Source organism: Microtus oregoni, unplaced genomic scaffold (genome assembly GCF_018167655.1).
Source record: "Microtus oregoni isolate MIOR12 unplaced genomic scaffold, Mior012 000090F_ref0000504, whole genome shotgun sequence".
NCBI classification, from domain to species: Eukaryota; Metazoa; Chordata; class Mammalia; order Rodentia; family Cricetidae; genus Microtus; species Microtus oregoni.
The window spans coordinates 1,202,944-1,225,754 of NW_024544599.1; the positions used below are offsets into that span (position 1 = coordinate 1,202,944).

A 22,811-nucleotide genomic window follows, 5' to 3' on the forward strand; every position below is an offset into this window, starting at 1 on the left:
AAGGTCCCCCAATTTTTTTTTAATCAAACCAAAAGGGTGAAATGTTGTTCCCTTGCAACACTACAACTCCCAACATCCCTCTGGACTCCAGCGCACGCAAGCGCGGGACACATTTCCCAGAAGCCTTTGCATCCTCCGTTAAAAGCAAGGACAAGCCACAAGTTCGCCCCCTTTTATTATCCCTTCCCTTTGTCCCTTCCTTTCACTTTTCCTAGTGTGTTTTCCCCTCCCATTAAAAAGTGTACCACGTGGTACCGCCGCGTGTCTGTGTCTTTTCTAGCGTAACTCTCGTCTAACCCGCAGGAATTAACAACAACCCGCAGAAATTAAGAACAACATATACACTTCACTATTCTTCATTAGCTGTTAACATATCTATATGCTTGATGGGGTCTCTTCTAGAATATGTGACATAAAAGCAGGGTTTTTAAGGATTTTTTGAAATGTATCCTGGGGTCTCCATTCCTGAGCTCCACTGCACACACTGGAGAAAAACTAATATTGAAACACCTGGGGGGAAAGCATAATTATTTAAATGACTAATGATTCATGGGGCAATATGAGATACCCTCAAAACTGAATACTATTCCTGGAATGTTCTCTCAAAGGCTTGTAACTTGTAAACATATTCCCCTGAAACCCACTCTTCCTGCTCTTCCTGGGTATGTTTGATTCTTAGCAACGAATCTGACAGTTTGAACAATCTCTTAAAACATGATTGTTGGCCAGTGAGTTAGTCTGTCTTTTTATTTTTTTTTTTCCGAGACAGTGTTTCTCTGTAGCTTTGGAGCCTGTCCTGGTACTAGCTCGTGTAGCCCAGGCCAGTCTCGAACTCACAGAGATCCTCCTGCCTCTATCTCTGGAGTACTGGGATTAAAGGCATGCGCCACCACCATCCTGCTTTAGCTCAGTCTTTTAAAAGTGTTCACTGCCACACCTGACTCTGAGCTTGGTCTCCACAACTAACATTGTGGAAGGATAGAACCAATATACAAGTTGTACTCTGATCTCCCCACATAAACACTAGTATGTGTATTCATCAATATACTGTCAACAAGCAAATAGATAACTACATAAATATATAAGTACATAAATAGACAGAAGGAGAGATAGGTAGGTAGATGAATTACAGAGGAATCTGGGGACAGAAGAGATGACTTGGTGGTTAAGTGCAATCGCTGCTCAGGCATAGAGAAGACTGTTTGGGTTTCCAGCATCTGCCTAGCAGCTCACAACTGGTTTTATTTTCAGTTCCAAGAGATAGGACACCTCTTCTGGCCTCCATGGCAGCAGACAAACACATTGTGCACATAAATACAGGCAACCCAAGTGCTTATACGTATAAATAAGAATAAGCAAGTTTTACAGACAAGATCTGATGATGCAAGGACCACAGACTGAGATGATCTCATAGAAGATACCAGCTTCACATTATACTCATGTGTGATTTTGGTATAATCTATTTTTTACAACTTTTGTTTTCTTCTCTGTGATGTGGTAATAACATCATTTCTAGAAAGTTTGAGGACTTTAAATTGAGCTAATAAACTTTGTTAATAAAAACTAGAAGCATGATCCATTCTATACTAAATGTATTTTATTTTCCTTAAGCCACCATAACATTCTGGTGGATATGTTTGTCTTTAGTCTGACTCTATGAAGCTCCGACACCATGAAAGTATCCTAAGATTTCTTTTGTGAGATAGAGATGGGCATATAAAAAATATAACCACCCATGTCCTTGTTACCTATTGCTATGCAACAAATTGCCCTCATACTTAGAGGAATACAGCAATAAGGATGTATCTCACAGTCCCAGAACTATAAAAGGTTCAGCGGGGACATTCTCATCCAAGGGTCAGTGAAGATGTCACAGGCAGACATTCACAGTGTGGTGCAGAACTGCAGTCATCAGAATGCTTGACAAGTCTGCAGACTGCTTCTCAGACAGCTCATAGGCAGGCTGTACTTTGGGGAGCTTATGTTCCATTTATATGGCTTTTTCAGACTGAGATCTAGTGACAAAGTTTCCAGCTTTCTCAGACTGACAGATTCAATAGAGAACAGGAGATTAGGATAAAAGTCATGGTGTCTTCTATAACCAAACTTTGGGAGTGATATTACCTTAGGTCTGCCACAATCTGGTAGTCATACAGAAGCAATGTAGGAGGGAGCTCAGCATGTTGTGAACATAGGAGCCAAGGGACATTTGAGGAACAAGCATTCACACAGAAGCCCTCAGTTCACAGAGATCTTTCACAAATAAGCTAAATATCTAAAGAAGAATTTAGAAATATCTAAATTACCTGTCTGCAAGCAGTTTTTATGAGAAGGAACTCAAAGAGGAAAAGGAATATGCTGTTTGATCACACCTTCTTGATTCTCTTAGTAGTTCAATAAATACATCGCTTTTATTTTGATACTAAAGAGAACCAAACCAAAAGGCTATTTTACATTAGCAAAGCATGCTACTAATTTTCATAATAAAATTACAAATAAAAATATAAGATAATTATTATTTAATAACAATAAATAACTTATGACGGTAAGAAGAAAAATACATTTAAAATAAAAGACTTGGTGCAAGAGGGATGGCTTAATGGGTAAGGTCACTTACAGCTCTTACAGAGGATCCGAATCCACTTCCCGGTATCCATATGATGACTCACAACCATCCACAACATAATCGAGATATAAGTTATCTAATACCCTTTCCTAATATCCAATATCCATGGGCAGTAGGCACTCATGCCAGGCACATACACACACACACACACACACACACACACACACACACTCACAAAAAAAAATAAATACATCCAAAAGAAATTTTAAATTTAGAAGACTTAAAATGGCACATCCATTTATTGTTGCATGACTAGGCTACAACATTCCAAATATTGTTGCATTATTTGCTCTCTATAAAAATGTAGTTCCTACTTTGAAACAACTTTACTGATTATTAGTCCAAGTTAGCAACTATTTCTAGGAGGGTTTATGGTTTCTTTTTTTTTTTTTTTTTTTGGTCTCATTTCCTGAGAGTGAACTTCAGCATAAGTATGAGACAGTATATGGCCCTGTTCAACTGAGTTGTAGGAAGGGTTAGTGAAGCATAGAAGTTTGCTTACGAGTTAATTAGAAAACCACATATATGCCTTTCTGTATTTCTACAAATGGCTTCAATCTCCCAGTTCATGTTAAGACTCACAATAAAAAGAAAAAGAAAAAGAAAACAAACAAATAAGTAGCAGCCTATGTTCTCCATCTTTACTGAGGGCAGTTGAAGTGGAAATGAAGGAAAGACACTGTCTCATCAGCATGCCAAGTCTTTAAAGACTTACACAATAAAAATTCGAGCAGTAAAGCAGATGAAGGACACAGAGTGCTAGTGACTTTCCAAGAGAGAGCCCTATGGAAATATCTAGAAGTCTCTGAAGTATTTAGTGAGCTTCCCACTAGTCAAAATACCAAAGAAGAAATAACTTAAAATGCAGTTTTTACAGTGAGGGTGTGTATGTGAGCACTGCATAATTTTATCTTGTTTATAGAACCTTCTCCACATTGAACTCAAATTGGTCCCTATGCTTTGGAACAAGGTTATCCTCAGGGAGGTCATAGTGTGCAGTGACCTCGGATCTGTTTAACCAATAGAGAACATTAAGAGGAATGATGCTCTTAATGTCTGCAGTATGTGTTCTCATATCCTCATGAGTCTTAACATGAACTGGGAGATTGAAGCCATTTGTAGAAATACAGAAAGGCATATATGTGGTTTTCTAATTAACTCGTAAGCAAACTTCTATGCTTCACTAACCCTTCCTACAACTCAGTTGAACAGGGCCATATACTGTCTCATTCTAAGTAGTCCTGTATAGAATGTTTAGTCATTTTCTCTCTTCTCTTTTTTTTTTTTTTTTTTTTTTTTTTTGGTTCTGTGAGATCTAGGGTTTGGCTTGAATTCTTTCAATAGATGGAATTCTTACTCCAAGACTTGTCCACCAACACAGTTCTCTTGTCATTCCACACCCACATGTCTACAGTGTTTGGAGAAGCCACACCTCCCAAACTTCAGTGTTTACTGTCCCACTCACAAATGTGCTACTCTTTACTCAGCCCTCTCTTTAGAGTTTTGACAGGTGTGAGAAACCAATGAATTAATACATTTTGAAATGTCAGGTTTAGACCTACAATTTTCTTTTAAATAAAATAGTTAGTTGTCCTAAGATCAAATATAATTTCCAAAAACTACAAGAATCTTATTAAAAATAATTTTGCAAGCAGCATCACAGTGTCTTCCAAGACATTAGATTTTTCCATTCTCTGGCTGTCAACTGATGCTTGGGTTTTTTTCTTCGGTTTAGGAGGGGTGGAGAAGGTATAGTTAAAGTGGCTATTGATGCTACCAAAGGGATAAATGAAACCACAAAGAGGGATTTCTCATGTGATCCACCTACATTTTAACACCAAGTATGAGTGGCACGTACAGTTAGCTCACTTCTACCAAAGTACGTACTATAAGCTTATAGAATCAGGGTTACAGATCTTGAAAAAATTAAGCAATAAGTTATTTTCCTGAGAATTATTCTAAAATCCAAAGTATATTTAGTCATTCTACAAAAATATAATGCAACAACCATATCGATCATCATGACATTTAATACACTTGACCTCCTCGGTCTCAGATTGCTCTGGAAGGTAATGGGGTAGAAGAGAGCATCACAGATTTCAAATAATCTAAATTTAGTTCTAGACTCTCTGAATGAGCTTTGGTTTTGGCAGTATTTAGCAAAGTTCTATATTTTGTTTCCAAAGTAAAGAATTTTGAAACATAAGAGAAATTTCTCCCCCCCAAAAAATTAAGAAAAATGTTAAATGAATTTTATAATCTTTTAAATGCTATCACCCCAATCCAAATATCAGAATAAGATTCCTTCCCTCCAACCAAACTCTAACCATATCTAGAGATAGCCCTCTCTGCAGAACTCCTAGGACACAGTTGACTCTTCATTCTTGGTTAAGGATGATCTCTTTTAGATGAGCAAAAGTTGTTTTCCTATCTCATCAGATATATTTCCCAGTTCTTCTAACTAACCCAAATTCAGAATAATTATGTCTGAACTATTCTGTTACCCAAGATATAGTCACTCAAAAAACTCTTTCTTTTATTTGTGAATAAAATAACTAGCTCTTTATTTGAAGTCTGTTCTATGCTATAATACTGCTCTTCAGACCAAGTTCCAAAGAGCCCAGATTACTTTTCCTGTATTTGGAGTGTCTTATGTTTGGGCATTACTGATCATAGTTTGGGTGTAGAACAACGGGATTATATGAGCTTGGAAAGTAAATGATTAGTAAAATTTGTATAACAGTGGACCAAATTTGTGATGTATGGACTATCTCAAAATGTGTAGTGAAAGATAATAATTGAAGAGAATATTACACTCATACCTTAGAAACTAAAGATTTCTTTCTGCATGAAGCCAACAAGTTATCTATAAAAGTATTGTAAATGTCTTCACCTATGCATCCTCAAGTATATACGCCTGAAAAGACATAGTGAAAAATATTATGGCCAAGAGTATGGTTTTCTATAAAAAGCAATTTAAATAAAGTTTGAAGATATAGATTAGGAAAGAAGTTCACAGAACAAAATAGAAATGCCAAATCAAACATATTGACTGCTAATAAGTAAATGATGATCGAATAAGCTAGGAATCTGGATGAAAAGTTTCTAGGGCCATTAAAGAACTACTGATGGTATTTAACTTCATATTTTCAATACCACATGTTCGAAGGTCTAAATTGTAAAAGGCATCTGGCCCGATTCACTTGAGCTCTATTTTAATTCGAAGGCTATATAATTAGAATACTAGTAATCTAGCACTTCAGGATATTTTTAAAGTTGTTTGAAAACTGCTAAATCATCACAGAAGGTTTTGCCTTGGCACAGAAAATGAATAAGTTGCTCAATGTGTTCAGGATGTGATGGCTTCTACCTTTTTTACTTCCCTCTTCTTATCACTTCCAGGTCAACTATACCTCCTGACTTTGCCATTGCTGTCCCTTTAGCCAAGAGGACCCTTTCAAGCATAGTTGCCATGGTGGAATTCCTCTTCTCGGAGGCCTATAGGACCTCTTATTTCTCTGTAATATTTCAACCCACTCCCTCCTACACCCATCGTTCTAGGGTCCTTTTCTAATTTACTAGTAATACTCTCCAGCTCCTACCACAACTGGCACTGTCATTAGCCTTCTCCTTGAGGCTACCATTGACTCATAGAGTAAGCATCAGACAATGGACTCTTCAAAGTTCAGACAGTGGAACTTCTAGGCTTTGATGTCTGAATATGTTTCGACCATTCAGTTCTACCATAGAAATAGAAAAGCAGCCATAGGCAATATGTAAATGAATAAGCATGAGCCAGGTTTCTGGAAAACCTCATTTGTGGAAGTTAAATTACAATTTCATCAAATTGTCAACTCTGAAAAAATTTCTTGTATTTTTCATTGCTTTTCAATCATTTAACAATGCAATGGTAATTTTTAGTAAATGGGCCATGAGACTAGTCCAAAAGCTAGTTTTGATCCACAGGCTAGATATTGTAGATATTTTTCTCCAAGTTCATTGTAATCCTTAGCTGGCGATTCTGCAATGTCTCCCTCTTCTGCTTGAAACAAATGCTGGGTTCTCACCACAGCCAGTAAGATTTAGTATAGTATGCCTGCCATTAACCTCACTGTCTTTGCCTCCAATACTCTGACTTCCTTTGTTCTAGCCAACAGATTTGATTTCCGGTTCTTGAACACACCAAAGCTAAGCCTGCATTGTGAACTTTGCTGAGTTTTCTGCCTGTGATCTGCACCCCTCCCCACATAGCCATAGCTTTCAGGCTTGCTTCAAGACTTTGATCAAATTCCATTTCATACACTCTCCTGACAACCCCATATTTAAAATGCAACTGCTTGGTTGTGAACTGACTTGAACCTCCCTACATAATTTTATAAGCTACAGTTCTCATCACTCAGGCCTTATAACATATAGTGAAATTGTGCCTTCAAGAAAGTGACTAATAAAACATCACTGTGAGGTAGATGTGTGTATGACATTCTGTCTGTGTTCTTATAAGGAGATATTATGACATGTAAAACAATCATTTGTTTATCAATATATCCCAAATTCTTACAATGTCACCTGACAAAGGTTAACAGTAAAATATCTGTTCTATAAGTAAGGCCAAGGAATGCATCACTTGCTAGTCCCTGACTCTGTCTCTTTTCTTCTTAGGAGACCCAATTCTCACCTCTGCATCTCCACACCCATAGCCAGTAAAACATAACTCAAATATTACTGTCACAAAAGATGGCTCTCTTGCCACCATCAGTAAGTGATCTATCTCTCTCTCTCTCTGAATTCTTCTAATGCAATTTGTTAGTCTCCTGTGGCATTTAACATGTTGGTTCCTGTGTTACATTTTTAATACAAGCTTTATCTTCTCCGCTACACATCAACCCCCTTTATGGAGCAGTTGTTGCCTCAAGCATTTTCAATTCCCTCACCATATTCTCTGAGTACACCACACATGCTAGAAACAACATAATCATTGACTGTGCTTATGAGGATTACCATTACAAAACCGCTAATATTGAATACATTTTGAAGGACTCTAAAGCGTCATGCTATTTGCATTATGAGTAAAAACCAAGAGGATACAATCACTTCATTACCTCCAGCGATTGACAGAGCCAAATTACAAAGGTAGATCTACCATTCTGTGAAGATCAGGCCTCATGTTTTACTGTCTCATCATTAAAGATAAGGAAATGCTTACTTTTACATGAAAATATCATCATGCTAAATAAAATAAGGTAAATAAATGGGTATCCAATTTCTTAAACTAGTTCAAGGTCTTAAAGTGACTAAATTCATATTTCATGTGACTTAACTCATGTAATCTTCTTCAAATTTAAATATTAACTGAATAATATCAATTTCTTTGTTTTGCTAATTTTATTTTTGACAGTGTGATTGCAAAATTTCTCTCTTTCCTTTGCTCTCTTCAAATCCTCCCATATGTTTCTCCCCACACTCATTTAAATTCGTGGCATCTTTTTTTTTATTAATAATTATTGTATGCATATATGCAGATAAATATATATTTCTATTGCAATTTGCTTTTGGTTTATCTTAATTTGTTTCACTATTATTCCTTAGATATCTATTTGCTTTTTAACAAAAGACAGAAAAGTTGTAGATGCAGATGGCATGGGAATTATGGATGTTGGAAAGACATGGGGGAGAAGAAACTGTAATCAGAATTTGCTGTATGAAAATAACTATTTTCAATAAAAGGAGAAAAACATACAATGTGTCAGTATACATAATGTTACTTGTATGTATGTTTTCAAGTCTGACCTTTTGGTACTGGATAACCAAGTGGTGATTTACCACTTTATTTAATTTTTTAGATTTATTTTTTTCATATTATGTACGCATATTTGTAGGTGTCTCTGTAAACATCAACATATGGGGTATCCGAGTCCACAGAGGGTGTCAGGTCCCCTGCAACTGGAGCTCCAGGCTGTTCTGAGATGCCTGATTGGATCTCTAGGAGTCCAACTTGGATCCTTTAAACAAATGGTCCTCTTAAACTCTGAGCCATCTTTCCAACTTTTTTTCAAGTTATTATAAAATTTTAAATTATAAAATCCTTCCCACCCAGTAGGAGGGAAAAGGGTCTCAAATGCAGGCAAAAGAATCAGAGAAACCACACACTCCCAGTGTTAGGAGTCCCACAAAATCCCAACCTAAACAACAACATATATGCAGAGGACCTAGTGTATATATATAAAAGGCTCCATGATTGCTTCTTCAGAGTCTGTGAGCCCCTATGAGCCCTGCTTAGTTGATGTTGTGGGCTGTGTTCTAGTGTTCTACTGCTATCCTTGACCCCTCTGACCCCTACAATGCTTCCTCTTTTTAGAATGCTGGTTTGTGTCCTGATAAAAGTGTTCTTGAAGCCAGTCACCAACTCTGGCTCTTACATGTCCTCTGCTACTACAAAGATTCCTGAGCCTTAAGGAGAGGGGTAGAATATCAATATCCCATTTAAGGCTGAGCACTCACCGTTATTGTGACAGCACGCACAAAAGCTGTGCAAGTTCAAGCCTGGAAAAGGAAAGGTGAACACAAAGTCCCACTCCTAGAAGAACTATTGGTATTAGGTAACACCAAAAATGGGAGTGTGTGGCCCGAGGAATACTAACCACACTCCAGAGTAAGCCTACACCCAAAAGCCTTAAGCAAATAAACACTGGTTTAAAGAGAGAAAGGAAGAACAGAAATTTAGATGAGTATGGATGTTTAAATGGATCTTGGAGAAGCTAGGGCTGGGAGATAAATATTACCAAAATATATTGCATGAAATTCTTATGGAATTTATGTAAGGAGAGGAGGAGAAAGAGAAGGAGCAAAAAGAGAAGAAGGAAGAGAAGAAGAAGGAGAAGAAGAAGGAGAGAATAAGGAGAAGAAGGAGAAGGAGGTGAAGGAGGAGGAGGAGGAAGAGAAGAAGGAGGAAGAAAAAGAAGAAGAAGAAGAAGAGAGAGAGAAAGAAAGAAAGAAATTCTGACTTGCAAATGTATTTATTGTAGCATGAAAGTTCACTTACTGTGTTACTCTGAGGACTACAAGCCTGCTAAAAACTACATACTAATGAAAGACTGTGCTAAGATTTGAATTCAGGTATTGGTTGCCAAGTCAACGAATTGCTAAGAGAGAGCACCAATGTCTTCTGAACTAAACACAATGTTAATGACATCACTAGACTAATTTGCTGTTATGACCTAGGATAAATCAGAACAAATGGCTGCTAAAAACAAACTGACTTTTGACATGTCAAGGCTCTACTAACATATCCCAACACAGATACTCACATGAAGGCAAGTTTCATCATATACATCATGGCATCTTTATCACTGTCATTGTGTTGAGTACCTGAGGCACTTGCAGTTTGAAAAACTCTTTAGCTCAACGTGATGGGATTATGCTTGAACTTGGAAGTGAACTAGGGCAGTTTCATTGGAAGGTATGTTTGCATGCATTTGATAGCAAGACCCAGAGCTGGCAGTATCATTTCCCTGAGGTAAACCATAGTAGACACAGAATACAATTGATCTTTACAGTTATAAAAGCTTTTCTATAGAATTGGCTACATATTTTTGGAATCCCTTTGACTTTAGCTTGGCTCAGGCAATAAGACAGTTGAATACTCTTTCATGTGTCAGCCATAAATAAAACTGGCTCTATACATTTTGTCATAGTATGGAAGATGAACATGACTGATTTCACAGGAGCCTTATTCTAACCAAGTGACCTGAAAAAATGAAATCTTCCATTGTGAGAGCAAAAATACTAAGCAAGGGAATTTATAACTTCACAATGAAAAGTAAACAGCAGAGGAAAAAACAAACAAATTCAAAGCTTAATAAATTTAGTTTGTAATCACTAAACTAAGTATTAAGAGGACTGAAAATTTGAGGCAAGACTATCTGTGAAAAACTAACTCAAGAAGAAAAAAAGAGTGAAAATCACATAAACGACAAATAGCAATTTTTATTTTTATTTTCTGACAAATCCCTTAAGGTTACAATACAATACAATAATAAAAGAAAGCATCTTTTATGTTTTAAGAATTATTTTACACATGAGGATTGAAAGAACAGAAATGTTTCTACTCTGTTTGGGGGATTTTGTTTGCTTAACTTACATTTAAATGAGTCCTCCATAGCTCGGGCTGGCATCAAACTTCCTATGTAGTAGCGGTAGACCTTAACCTGATCCTTCTGTTTCTAGCTTTCAAGTGCTAGGATCACAGGCATGTGCCAGCACACCTAGCTTATTCCACAATGTTCATTCCTTCTCTGATGTCTATTTTAATATACTAACTTTTGTTATACATATAGGCATGTACATATCTGTTTAACTATATTAAGATATTAATATCCAACTATATGTACATAGTCAAATTAGAAATAAAAAACATACACAATACATAACTCATGTTTTATGTATGATTTTTAAAATAAATGGACAAGTATACAGCTCTACACACATGTAAAACTATGGTGTTATTCCTCCTTTGCTTTCAAATAGAAATGGAGCAACTTTCAATGCTCTGAGTTTTCCCCAAGAAGTTCTATAACAAGAAGATACACTGGATAGAAATTAAAAAGGAAAAAATGTGTGAAACCTAAGCAGCTATTCGAGTGAGGAGCTCAAGTGCTCAGGATCAGAAGGCATGATAGAGGCAGCAGCCACAATGCTGCCAGCCTTTGGAGAAAGATGCAGAGAGACTGAAGTGGAAGCTGGATTTATTCCCTAAAGTGCAGTGGTGGTTGGTCATTTGGCAAACATGAAATGAGTATGTGATAACATTAGCCCTGTGTTAGAGGTGGCTCCGTCACTGGCTATAAACAAATAAAACAGACATGACTGTCAAAACTTCTGCCATCTTTAAAGACAATTGTGAATAATTTGAAGGATTTAGGGTGTATTATTTCATGGAAAGGTAGAATGGTGTGTGTGTGTGTGTGTGTGTGTGTGTGTGTGTGTGTGGTGTGTCTATGTCTGTGTGTGTATGTGTGGTGTGTCTATATCTGTGTGTGTACTTGCACACATGCCCACAGGTGTACTTCCAAGTTTATCTGTGTAATTTTTAATCTGTGTCTATTTTCTGCCCTAACTGTTAAGATGTCTCTCCTCTTCCTCTCAAGGCTACTATTCAGTGCCCTCTCTGTAAAGGAAATCACTGAAGCTGATATAAATACGTTGGCTGGATTGGATTGGCTGATCAGGAAATGACACCAGATCCTGGAGCCAATAATTAAAGCCTTGACATAGCTCTTCAGGGTGACTTTGAATTTCACCAGGGAGAATTCATAGTGAAACACATAGTTTGGATCCAGACAAATCTGGCTTTATATACCAGGCCTGGTACATGGTAGAATTTCACAACTTGAACTAGTTTTTATGCAAAATACTTCCATCCAATAATGTGAATCAGAAACGGCCACATTAAATAATACAGACACCGACATATAAGATTTACTATGATATCCTCTCCTAACACTGTGAAGAATGGTGCATGTGCTTTCCTTACTACTGTACAGTAAATATGATGCTATGTTGGAGAAGAGGAACTGAATTTATGTCTGTCTCTTAGAAGATGCCGAGCTCCTTGAGCCCTGACATGAACACCTGACTCTGTTTAATAACGCAGTGTTGATGAGTAATTAAATGCAGAATCATATGGAAAGACTTGTGCTAGGAGAGCTCAAAAAGGAATTAAATCAGCAAATTCTTCAGAGTGAAGGGGAGGATAATATCTTCCGGGGGAAGATAAATGAGCTCTGAGCAGGTGTTTAACTGATAAAATGTGACCTTCAGTACCTGACCATGCAAAAAAAAAAAATGCCACAGTTTCTCTCCACCTAGAAAATAGGAACATTTGTTGGACTTGACTGGGAATTTGTACAGCAATCAGATCAGGTGAGAATTCTTAACCTGCAAATAATGTCGCTAATTCTTCCTCAGCTGCTGGCTCCTTGTCTTGGTTTGATGCATTTCTCTTCACCCTCTTTCTCATGTTCTTGGCTCTCCGCTATCCTTGACTACCCTTGGTGAAAACAAGAGAAAGATCTCTTCTGAAATCATAGCAAATGCTGCAGGGCTAACTGAACATTAACTGCCCCATTGACTGCCCCTTACTTACTTGCTGTATTCACAAAGCAAAGCCGGGCAGTTGGGAACCATGAAGAAGTTAACGCACAAAGACACAAGGCTCAGCTCTTAACACACATTTAATACATCTCACTTAAATGAATAAATGGGGATAATAGTTACTACTAAAATAAAAAGCCAAGGAGTTTAAAAATTACTGCCATTTATACAACTTTTTTGTGTTTACTCCAAACTACTAGGAGCAAAATCATGATTAAGCATTCAGTTTTCATTCCTGAAATTTTAATTTGAATAAAACAAACAGGCTAGCATATAGGTGCTATATCAATAATAATAATGATCAAAGCAAATACTTGTTGAATACTGTCAGGCAACAGAAATATGTAACAGATATTCTTGTTCTCTCCCTGAGGAGCCTCTGCTTACAGAAGTGGAGTGATATCACAGCTGTGATAAGGGCCCATGCTGGAGCAGCAGTCCAAGGCTGCTCACATTTTCACTGTGTGTCCTGCCACCCTGCAGCAGATAAGGATTTAGTGGAGAGAAGCTCTCCTGAAACAAATATTTTGGATTAAACATATAATTGTTCTATCATGATAAACTATTTTCTTGTCATTAAGACTATGATAAAGCTCTAGGTAAAAAAAAAAAAAAAAAAAAAAAAAACTCTGACACCACAGACCTGACAAAATAACTTCCATTCCCAGAGTGAAAGTCAGATGGGCTGGTGAACATCTGCATTCCTACCATTAATGGCGAAATGAGAGACGGAGACAAGAGGATCACTCAGAAACTTGTGACCCAGCAAGTTTGCCATACACAGTACAGCTGGAGAAACAAGAGATGGACCTCAAAGAAGGAAAGACCAGACTACAAAGGACTCTCCTTTGACTTCTGCATATGAGCTATAGCAGGTGCATGGCCACATTCACACACACACACACACACACACACACACACACACACACACAGTGTACATGCCAATAAATTAATATATTTTAGAGATTATAATTATAAACAGTAGAAGAAAGGAGTACTAATATTGATCCAGACATATAAAGGAAGGAATCAAGTAATGGAACCCTTTGGATGGGGTGACTCCCCTAACAAAACCTTAGCACATCTTCCCATAATCATGGCCATTGATTCAGCTCTCCTTAAACAGTAACAAAGAACTCACTCTCACAGACATTACTAAATGCTTATCAGTAGCTGAGCTGTAGCCACTGTCCTTTAAAAACACCAAGATAAACACCAGTCCTCCAAAAATAATGTCTTTAAATACTCCTGTATTACTGACATATTTCTTTCAGGCAGGAGAATGGGCATTATGATATAGATACTCTGCAAGTCTTGATCAAACTATTTGTTTGTAAAATCATTTAGCTTCTACTATAAAAACTGCATTAATGCTGACAAATTCTACAGTGGTTATTTGGACTTTTCTTCCTTCTACAATAAATGGCAGCTCCTCAGAACTCAGACACCCACTAATCATGAGCTCACAAATAGACCCCCTGCTGACAGAAAAGTTTAGAGAAAAATGTACATTAGCAAGGAAATCCCATACATTTGCACAGAAAAAACAAACCATATTTCAGTCTCACAGTGTTGTGATACCATCTGCTATAAAACACACATCATGTTATCTTTTGGCATCACTGAGTTTGACTGATTACAGTAATATTCTCTCGGTAAACAGAGTCTGCTTTGGTCCAAATAAAAGATAAACAATGATAATAGAGGCTGTGGTTGATATACAGGTATCTTATGAGTCTTCGGGGATATGATCAGCTTGCTTCTGTTCATTGCACTACCCCTTTGGAGAGGGAATAGCATGACCACTGTTAGTCATGTTAAGCAAAGAAAGCTGCTGTAGGGTTCTGGGTGAAGGCAAATTAATACAGACAGACATGTATTTCTCTTGCTTAGAGTAGCTTTCCCACCTGCATCAGTGATGTAGGATTTTTAAAGTGTGGACCTGGAATATCTCTCAAATGCCCCCTTTTTTTTTTTATCCAGGCATGTCCTTGGAGGGGGAAATGGGACCCCAGTCCCTTTTTCCCTCTTCCACTTCCCAGAAATAAGCGGAGGAGTTTTGGTGCACCACCTGTTTATGCCATGATGTTCTGCTTTACTGTAGATACTGAATGAAGGAAACCAGCACTACACGGGCCCAGACCTTCAGACTGATGAGCCGAATTCACACTTTCTTTAAAGTTTACTGTCTTGGGTTTCTGTTGCAGTAACAGGAAGCTGATAACACACTCAGAGTCTGCTGGCAGTAAGTTTGAAGGCAGAAAGAAACAGAGATTTACATTGGACTATCTCCTGCCTACCTGATCCTTGTAGATAGGGGTCATCTCTTCTGAATTTCAGCTGCTACTCAACGATTCTCTGCAGTTTCTCTTTACAGGTTTCTGAAACAGCTTTTCCCTTTTGTATAATTTTCTACAGCCTCAGAGAAGGCATGGTCTTGACCAGTTCCTTATATTCTGCCTATATTTAAATTCATTTGATAAAGTCCCTTTCCAGAGTGTAAGATCTCTCGCCAGCTAGACACAGAACTGATACACACTGTGGTGATGCCTGCACAATCAGCTCAAGGGTCTCAACGTATTGTGGCTCCTGAGTGCTTCTCTGAGTATGTAAATAAGGTCCTGGAATGCATTTCTGCCATTAGTGATATGGGACCTCTGACTCCCTTAAGCAGCAGTGGGAAAAGCATTTCTTCTTATGAGTATTTAGTTCTTCCCTTCAGACCTTGTGGAATGTATTGATTAATTTAGTCAATTAGTCCACAAAGGAGTTTTAAATTAATCATGTCTAAGACTATGTGATCAGACTTCCCACCATTCTGAAATTGTCATGGTGATAAAAATCAGTCTTCTATCTATAAAGAAGAGTATTTAAGCCCTCTCTGGGCTTACCTGATATTCTAATTATAGGAAAAAGACAAAAGAAAACAAAGAGAAAGGATGCACTAACAAAGATTTTTGTGTGTGTGTGAATTCAAATGCAAGCAGTAACCCAAACTTGCTGCTGATGTGTCTGCTGGGATCAAAGAGACCACAAGCAGACTGACTTCAAGGAAGATTTGCAAAAGCTTAAGCAAGAGCCCCACTCCCCCATTCCCAGTAACTCCTGCATGAGAAGTTATACAGGAGAAATAATTATTTTCATAAAGTTTAAAATGTAAACTCTTCCCAGAAAAAGAAACAAAGTTCCCTAAACTCATTGATGATCAGGTATAAATACCATCCTGTGGTTCTTATGTAAGGTCAAGATTCAGCAGCAGGAAGAACACACAGACACACACCCATGCAAAGGAAGGAAGCAATATGACAAACAATAATAAATAGATAACAATACAAACAATGGTTCCATTTTGTATGCATTTATAAAATAGAGAGTTGACTTATAAGAAATTTAACCAAAAAGTAAAAGGGATTAATTTAAAAGTAAGACAAAATAGTGGATAATATGAATTTCTAAACTGACAGATAAAGAGATTACAAATAGCATATTTTATTTGCCAGGACCACATGGTCGGGAAAATAGAAAGTCCTATCTCTTTATTAGAATATGTTTTTGAGTTTATCAGTTTTAATTATATAATGCCTTTAGATGGAAGAGGGGTATCAAGAAAGTTGGAGAATGGGATAAATAATGTATAATTTATGACCTTGAAGGGAGAAAAAGAGGCTATAAAAAAAGAAGGGTGCATGGCCAGAGAGCAATTTTGTCATTTCTCAGTTTTTGCTAATTGCTTTTACTTCTCTTCATGCTTTTAAATATAACATTCAAGTATTTAAATCTGTACATAATTAGCTTAGTGAGGCTTGGTCCACAAGAACTCAATAATATTATGTAACACATAAAAGTTTCTTACTCAAATTTAAAAGCCAAAGGTGTGCTCTGTCTACATATATGGATTTATTCTCTCTTTTTTCCTTCCATTCTCACCCACCTTCTTCCTAGGGTAAAGTTCTTTATGGAATGAGATGGATTCTTACCTCAGCTTTTAATAATATAATTTTATTAAGTCTGAAATACTTTAATGCATTAGTTAAACAACAACTGAAAGCTTAATAGAATTTTCTACTTAAATCATTTTTACTACTCTTAAGTGAAGGATTGAACTTTAACCTACCTATAGCTTGTAGACCTAAATTCTGCAAAAAGCTCCAAGCAATATCTACCTCAAACGTATGTTTAGGTAATAGCTCCTAATAGAAAAAATGTGTCTAGGTCTTGCTTTTTCAATAACAAGATATCGGCAATTTTTGAGTAGTGTCAAAATAACCTTCAAATAAAAAAAAAAAAAACCTAAAGGAGAAGCAGTTGAAAATTTGAATCTATAGTATCATCACACATTTTTGTAATGGCAGAAACATTTGTAAAATAGAGCACTGATACCCACATTACCCATTGATAGAAGCCTCAAATGACTAGGCTCAACGCTTTCCCATTGGTTTAGATATAGTTGGATATCTTGTGTAGCAGAAGCCCCATCTAGACTTAAATCTGATGTAGTATATCAAGAAGCAACGCATCAAACTAAGAAATAAGATAATTGAACCTGCATTAAGTCTTGCTCCTCAAGGGGAGGGAAGAGGCTGTGAGTAGATTAGAGAAAAATGTATAGCACAATTAAATCAATGAAAAAAATCTTGCTCTTCTATCCTGGAAGTCACTAACTTGTATTACTTGTGCACCAATTTCTATATTTAATTATTTATAGTAAAGGAAACTCTTAAAATTTTACATTTTAAAGTAAAGCCAGCATATGTGCTTTGACAATATTCATTTGTGTTTTTAGTTTTGAATTAAGGCCTCACTTTTTTAACTCAGCCTAGCCTGGGATCCACTTTGCTCATGTTGAAATCACTCTTTGAGAAGCGGTTTAACATGAAAAAGAATATACTTCACAAGTTTGGGAAAAGTTACTATTTTTTGTTTTGATTTTTTGTCGTCGTTTTTTTGTTTTGCTTTGTTTAGAGATAGAGTTTCTCTATGTAGACCCTGCTGTCCTGGAGCTCACTCTGTAGATCAGACTGGCCTAAAGTTCACAGAGATCTGCCTGTCTCTGCCTCTCTAGTGCTGGGACTAAAGAGGTGCACCATCACCATCCATGGGTATTATCTTGTCTGAAGAAAACTTACATTTAAATCAGTATTCTCTCACATAAAATTGTTTTAGAAAAACCATTTAATTTATTTATTCATACATATGTAATCCTAGAGACCGTCAAACTTACATGAGAAGTTGTCAGCTCAGGAAATTGTTCTCCTCTCACTGGTGATATCACTAATAAGACACGTCAAAACGTCATTCATGTTTATAAATCTTTGCAGTGAATTTTCTGTATATATTTGGTAACAAACGAGAAGCAATTGGCAAAAAATACAAACCTGGTATTTCTGAATTAACCTTCTTAAATGTAAAAAGAACATTACTACTTCCTCCAATAATGTCAAGTGAGGAACTAAGGATAAGAGATTTTATGATCAGAAGTAAAAAGGCAGCTAGTGAATTCTCATATCATTTTAAAATTTTGATAACTACAAAGACATATGCTGATTGTTCTGGATGCAATTAGCAACTTCTTCCACATCTAACTTTAAAGCAAAATTTTAAAACTTATTCAGCCCTGCTCCCTACTTCTTCATTAATTACAAGCTCAGGGACCCAAAAGTGTTCTAATGAATTTTGCATTAGAATCTGCAATATGAACAGAGTATATTATCACAGCTACTAGTAAATGCATACATTGGCCTTTGTGAGCAGAATTCCGAACAGTTATGAAGAACTCAGCTGGATTTCAAATTTGTTACTATGCCTGAAAAGACAAAAACAATGCCAGAACCAAATTTTCATAAGCTCATTTCTGAGGACATCAATCTAGCATACTACTTAATAATAACCTTGGGCTCCTGTTTCTTCAAGTGCACAGATATGTGGCGGCCTGTGCTTCAGGACGAGGAAACTGCTACCACCTACCCTGACTTCCAAATGTGCAATCAATAGGTTTTAAAATACTGCTTTTACACTAGCTTCCCACATTGCCACTAGATAACCTGTATGCTGACTGTATTTAGCGTTAATATTTATGCTTTGCAACTTCACAACTATTGTCATTGCCATAAGGACCTTTGAAATCAAAAGTTCAAGAAAACTGTTATACGAACAGAATAAACAAACAGGGCACAAGGCAGCATCTGCACTCAACGAGAAAGAAACAGCTACTGGGAGCTTCCTTTTGTATACAGTTTCTCTAAACACACACCAAGATCATACAACAGGTATGAAACCGTAGTGACCAAGCCATGGTTTCTTAAATAACACACTGCCTTAGCAGTACGTATGCAGCAAAGAAATAAATACCAATAAGGCCATAATGATCCAAATAACTGTTTACACTGGAAACGTGAAGATTTGGTAGAAATGCAACAAAACTCCGAGATGAAAAAGTTAGATACAGGCTTTCAATCATTATTTCATAATTGAAATTCTACACATCGTGAACTGTTTAAATTAGCATATGGGTATTAGTGGGATGTGAACATTAGAATATTAAGACATTTTTAATACCCAAGAAGATTTACTGGAACTCTTTGACTTCCAATGCCGTCACATAAGCAGGTGTGTTAACAAACATACCACCTCTCTCTTCTCTGGATAAAATATGGATCAAATTCATCTCTTAACCTTATAGTACACCGTCTGTCTGGGTTTCTTTATTTAACTGTTTTCCCTCATTATTCAGATTTGAAAAACACTACACTCGGATAGTTCCCGATGGCTGGAACCCAGGTGTAGTATTATATTAACACAGGTTTGTTTGATGGTCCATTAACAGTATCTGTCATCAGTGGGGACTAATTTTGGTCCTGCCTGGCGCTAAGATATGGACAGCGCTCAAGAATTGCACTGGCAGCACATCTACTGGTTTGGTCTCACCATTTTATAACGCCTTAAAAAATATTTTCTTGCTACCGGCATTGAGATTGAAAGTAAAGTTTCCATTGCAATCATGTCAATGTTTAAACACTGAAATCCACTACAATGATACAAACATCAAGGCTCTCCTGAGCACGTTTCTCTTCATCTGTTGGCACATTTTGCTCACATCTTGCAAGGAACTCAGAATTCTCAAAGAAATGGCCTTAACTCTTTCACTGCCGCGCATCAAGATCAAATACTGCAAACAATCTAGGGATTATAACGATCAAAGAGTTGTAGAGAATCTTTAACTGCTGGCAGGGAGGGTAGCTTTTTTATGCGCTTCCCATAAACCGCAGCAAACAGCAGGGAGGACAATCCCCCTCACACAACTGTGCCCTTTTCTTCTTTCTTTCCTTAATCACAGACGCTGTTTCCTTAGACTCAGGCGCAGCTAACAGTGGCGCTGCCAGGAGAACATAAAAGATACATTCAGACAACCCAGTTCTCCCCCTCCCCAAACCAAAGCTGCACAGCACTTGTCTTTAGCAGAAGGAAGCTCAGACTGCATTTTATTGAGAACAGTAGAAAAAGAAAAATCACAACAAAGAAATAGTGAGCCTTTTCTACTCCGGTTCAACTCCATTACCAAGCTCTGCTAGCCTTGATTTAAAAAAAAAAAAAAAAAAAAAAAAAGTCATTACCTGTATGAAGAGAACCTGTTAATAGCCTGAGAAGGTACTGGGCAAATTTCAATATTTCACGTTTACACCGTTTCCTACAGCCACTCATCTTAAGGAACAAGGTATTCCTCTGAGGAGCGTCAGTAGTCTTTGCCAATAGAAATGGAAAAAAAAAAAAGGCGGCTTCTGAGGGAAAACTTCTGTCTCAGTTTATGTATCAAGATGCCTTACAACTCCTGGGGAATTAGCTGTGAGTGCCTGAGTCAGAAGGTACAGCAGCCAGCGCGGATGCAAGAGTAACAGGGCAATGAGAAAGCGCTGCCTCTCAGGACGGTCACCAAGTTCTTCCGTGGCAACAGATAGGCTGCTGCTTTATACACTTGTAGTAACCCAGCTCTGGTGCAGCTCGGCATCATCTCTCCTGAAGCAATTTAACTTCAGGGACCATGCCGAGGGAGGCGGAGCCTGCGTTGCCAGCTCATCAGTGAATCAGCATGTAAGCAGGTGAGCAGACAGAAGACAGGTCACTGGAGCCCGAAGCCCTTGGGACACCAATAAGAGATCCTGCTAAACAGGATCTACTGGGGAGGAATCTCGGGATCCGGGAATGCCCAAAATGCTTCTAAATAATTAAGGGGAGATTGGAAATAGTGCTAGAGACCAGAACTCAGACTGGCCCCTTACACAGTGGTAATCATATTCAGAGAGCCTAGAAGGGGTTGGGGTGGGGAGCTCTTTGAAGAAGCCGATTCTGACCAAAGCAATGAAAAAAGCAATATTGCTGTGCTACGGAGATATATTCAAGCCCATGAACTCTAAGGTAGAAAATAACTCATACCCCAAATACTATTATTTCTGCACTGTCCAGGCTCAGATATCTGGGAATCGGAAGAAATCATTATCCACGTTCAAACCCAATAATGCCGAAGTCACAGTTGGTAAGTTCTATACGTTGGGGCAATAGAGCCCCAAAGTTAACTTGCTGCATTGTGCTAAAAACAGGAACAACATCAGCGTCTTCTTCTTAAAAGCTAAAATGCAACTTGTAATTTCCCTATGGACTGATTTAAGTTAGAAGAGCATTCCCTAGGGCCTTCGCTTTGCACGGGGCATCTTTGTACCTAGAGTAATGCGACACTGGCAGTTTGTCATAGTGCTAGAAAATCGGATGCTTGGGACTTTGAAAGTGTCATTAGGTCAGAATTCTTCAGGGATTTGGGCAGTTTCTCGGATGACTTTATATTTTTAATTAACACTCTCAGGGCTTTTGCTTGTTTTTACTGACTCCGTATGAATATACATGCTGTCTCTATGAAGTTTAGCACATAAAGGAAATTCAAGCCCCTTATTTTAAAGGACTCTCTACCCCCGTTTTTGACACATGTAACAGTTCTCTTTGAAACTAGTATTTTTCAACAATGCTATGCATCAGGTGATGTTCTTATACAGCAATAAAAAGAGGAAGTGAAATCTCAGACTTAAAGACACTTATTGGTAACTTGTCCCCTCTCCAACTCTAACCTCAAATCCATAGTCTCAATGATGTACCTATTTCAATGGGTTAATGAAGAAGCACACTTTCCAGGAATTTTTAAAACTAAGATGAACAGGTTTAAAATAAAACTACACTTATGCATACAAGCTAGCAAAATGCTTCTAATATTTTCTTCTTTACATATGGCATCTCTGACAATGTTTGACACCCGAAAGACAAATATTCTGTTATATAATATATATATATAATTGGATAATGATACAAATAACATTATTTTAGCTTTGAAATTATTATGTATGTGTATGTTATTCTTTAGTTGAAAGGTAAATTAGGATGTTAAGCACAGCACTCTTATGCTTTTCTCTATTGTGTTTATACTGAGCATTTTCTCTGTGCCAGACATGGTTCCATGCACTGGGAGCACAGTAGTGAGACAGAAAGACACTGATGCCATGGTACCTATACCTCAGAACAGGAAGGAAGATATAAACAAATAGTAAACAAGAATATATCACAAGTGGGTAGCTGCTAAACTAGAGTAGCAGGATAGAAAAATGTGTAGACTAAATAGGAAAGACGAAAGTGTAAAAGAGATCCCAGTGTATAAAACATAAGGAGTCAAGCATGAACTGTCAAGGGTGTATGAAGTAGAGAGAACAGCTTTGTTGCAAGGACCCTAAGCTGGGCATGAGGTCAGCGTTCTTAAAGGAGAGCAAGACACATGTGTTCACTGAAGTATACTTATTCAGGAGAGACTTCTAAGAGATGCTTGCAAGCACAAGACAAGGACAACAACATTTCAAGCCAGTACCTGAGCAAGGAAGTTGTCTCATATGTCTGCTAAGTAAAGATGACCTGCAATGAGCTAGAGGAGAGACAGAATACCAGTGATGAGTAACCACAGTGGTCCAGGAGAGACATGATGGAGGCATGCACAGCCAGCAGTAAAAAT

At 37.5% G+C, this 22,811-nt stretch overlaps 1 protein-coding gene and 1 long non-coding RNA gene across 4 annotated transcripts in view; one reads left to right on the forward strand and one right to left on the reverse strand.

The window, feature by feature from the left end:
- Positions 1-22,811, reverse strand: part of Kcnip4 (potassium voltage-gated channel interacting protein 4) — a 1,070,438-nt gene that overhangs the window by 829,247 nt on the left and 218,380 nt on the right. Inside the window, exon 1 of one of the 3 annotated variants that reach the window (XM_041643759.1) lies at positions 20,386-20,879. The exons of the other annotated variants lie outside the window; for them this stretch is intronic. Within the exon in view, the coding sequence (XP_041499693.1) occupies positions 20,386-20,473 (88 nt within the window). The 5' untranslated portion in view covers positions 20,474-20,879. Of the gene's footprint in view, positions 1-20,385; positions 20,880-22,811 lie in introns of those variants that run through there. 3 annotated transcript variants of the gene reach the window in all.
- LOC121442274 overlaps positions 20,726-22,811 on the forward strand; it is a 30,848-nt gene continuing 28,762 nt past the window's right edge. The window contains exons 1-2 of the long non-coding RNA XR_005973542.1: positions 20,726-20,868; positions 21,233-21,302. This is a non-coding gene — a long non-coding RNA (uncharacterized LOC121442274). The remainder of the gene's footprint in view (positions 20,869-21,232; positions 21,303-22,811) is intronic.